This window comes from Epinephelus moara, chromosome 21 (genome assembly GCF_006386435.1).
Source record: "Epinephelus moara isolate mb chromosome 21, YSFRI_EMoa_1.0, whole genome shotgun sequence".
NCBI lineage: Eukaryota > Metazoa > Chordata > Actinopteri > Perciformes > Serranidae > Epinephelus > Epinephelus moara.
Window position 1 is genome coordinate 3,800,818 of NC_065526.1, and position 2,106 is coordinate 3,802,923.

The window sequence follows — 2,106 nt, forward strand, 5'->3', positions numbered from 1 at the left end:
GCTCAGTTGGTACTAAGAAAATCTCCCCCACACCATTACACCACCAGCAGCAGCCTGAAGCGTTGATACAAGGCAGGATGGATCCATGCTTCCATGCTGTTTACGCCAAATTCTGACCCTACCATCTAAACTTTGTTCATTGCAGCACTTGCCTGCAGCTGCTTTTAACTTTACCTTTTCTAACTCTTTGCTTTTTGGGGAAACACTCCTGCAGGCCAGCGGATGGGAGCGTTCATTGGCCACTAATACACATATGAGCCACAAAAATTAAATCAAAGTGTTATGTTTAATTGAAGAGGAGGAGAATGTCACTTTGCTGCTAACAGGTGTGCATTAAAGGACTGTATTCAGATCCCATGATGCAAATCTCGCGAGCTCCTGCACTGTTAAGTTGTCGCTCTTACTGTTTGTCTCTGAGCCAGATGGGTTCACTTCTCAGAGATGAAGAAACCAAACCAGTGAGTTATTCATTCTCTGCCTTCACCCTGAGTCCTCTAACATCTGGGTTTTACCCCGACGGTCTGCAGTGTCACAGCGACACCCATAACACACACGCACACACACACTCCTCATGTTGCTGCCCCCCCCTCTGCTCGGCCCCATCTGCAGCTGCATTGCGTTATAAATATTTTGACCTTTCACCCCTCCTCCAGCTGCACTGAGAGGCCAGGTGGTGGCGAGGAGGGGAGACGAGGACAGACAGACGCAGTAATAAATCGCTCTGAGGATGTGCACGGACGACTGCAGAGGATGCTGCAGGAATACGTGTGTGTGTGTGTGTGTGTGTGCCCTGCCGTGGCTTTGACAGGCATGCATATGTGCGTGTGCATCACTGCTGGGTGTGTTGGTGCCACCTGTGTCTCCTCGTCTCAGAGAGATGAGGGTCTCTCACAGAGGAAGATAATGAAAGAGAAGGAAGTGCTGAAGTGTGTTAACCACCGAGAGCCAGAACTGTGAACCAGCAAACATCACATAAATAATTCAGACTTTATCAAAGCTGGAAAAAAAAAGAGACTTTCAAAAAGAAGATTTTAAACTAAAATTTCCATAATTAAATAAAAATTAGCTTCAATAAACCACTTTAATTATTTATTTAAGAATTTCACAGCTCATTGGATTCATTTTCAAAATATCTCACTTAATCCTTTGGGGTATACTGGAGTTAAATCAGACAGTACAGATATAGTCTGCATTTTTGGGAACTCCTACAAAACGTCACATCCTTTTAGCTGAGGGGGAAAACAAAGCATTCACAACCATGCCACAGAACTGCCATGTGATGTGAAATTAACCCTGAATTCACCCAAAAATGACTGTTATTTAAATGGAGTCTGGTGGATTTGGTGATGGTGACTTTTGGGCTGTTTCTGGTTAAACAAAAGGATCTAAAGCTGCACTTCTTGAGGCTACAAATCCCTGCATGATGACATGACAGCACATCATCAAAACATACTAATGGTGCTGAGTAACATCAGTACTGCTACACTGTCTTGAAACGTGTATGGAATACATTAGAACATGATGCTGGTCTATTACATTATAGCGTTAATGGTTGTAGGGTCCTGATATGGTGAGTTTAAGTAATCACATCTACTGTATGGTAAATGTAATAAATCAGAATGAGATCCAGTAGCCGTGGTTACCTGAGGACAGAAATACGTCGCTCCCCAAACAGAGATTTTACACAAATGAGAACATCAGCGTCGGACTGATCCCGTCTGATGAAGTTCTAAAGTTCTGTGTTGATGTGATCAAACAGCGTCAGACTGCACAGACGGGTCAAAGAGAAGGACTCACCATGATGAGAGAGCTGAGCAGCATGGTCTGGATCCGCTTGGTGCCCTGATGCCTGAGTGACAGCAGAGGAAGAGGACGTCAGATATTCTGTCAGAAGCAACACCTCAATAGGTCTCTCTTTTTTTATTATTTCCAAACGACAAACAACAACCCAACAGTATTTCAATTCAATTCAGCAAATCTTTATTGTGTACAGAGGGCAATACTGGTATAGCATAAACAAATAAAGAAAAGAAAAGGGAGAGAAACAAAATAAGAAAAATGAAAAATGCACAAGCGAAGAAAAACAAAGAATAAAGAGAAAAAAAA

The 2,106-nt window shown here is 42.9% G+C and overlaps 1 protein-coding gene across 2 annotated transcripts in view; it reads right to left on the reverse strand.

Annotated features, from left to right (window-relative positions):
- The window catches only part of efr3a (EFR3 homolog A (S. cerevisiae)), a 592,036-nt gene that overhangs the window by 34,487 nt on the left and 555,443 nt on the right, over positions 1–2,106 (reverse strand). For both annotated transcript variants that reach the window (XM_050074483.1, XM_050074482.1), the window contains exon 13: positions 1,798–1,849. In XM_050074483.1, coding sequence (XP_049930440.1) covers positions 1,798–1,849 — 52 coding nt within the window. The remainder of the gene's footprint in view (positions 1–1,797; positions 1,850–2,106) is intronic.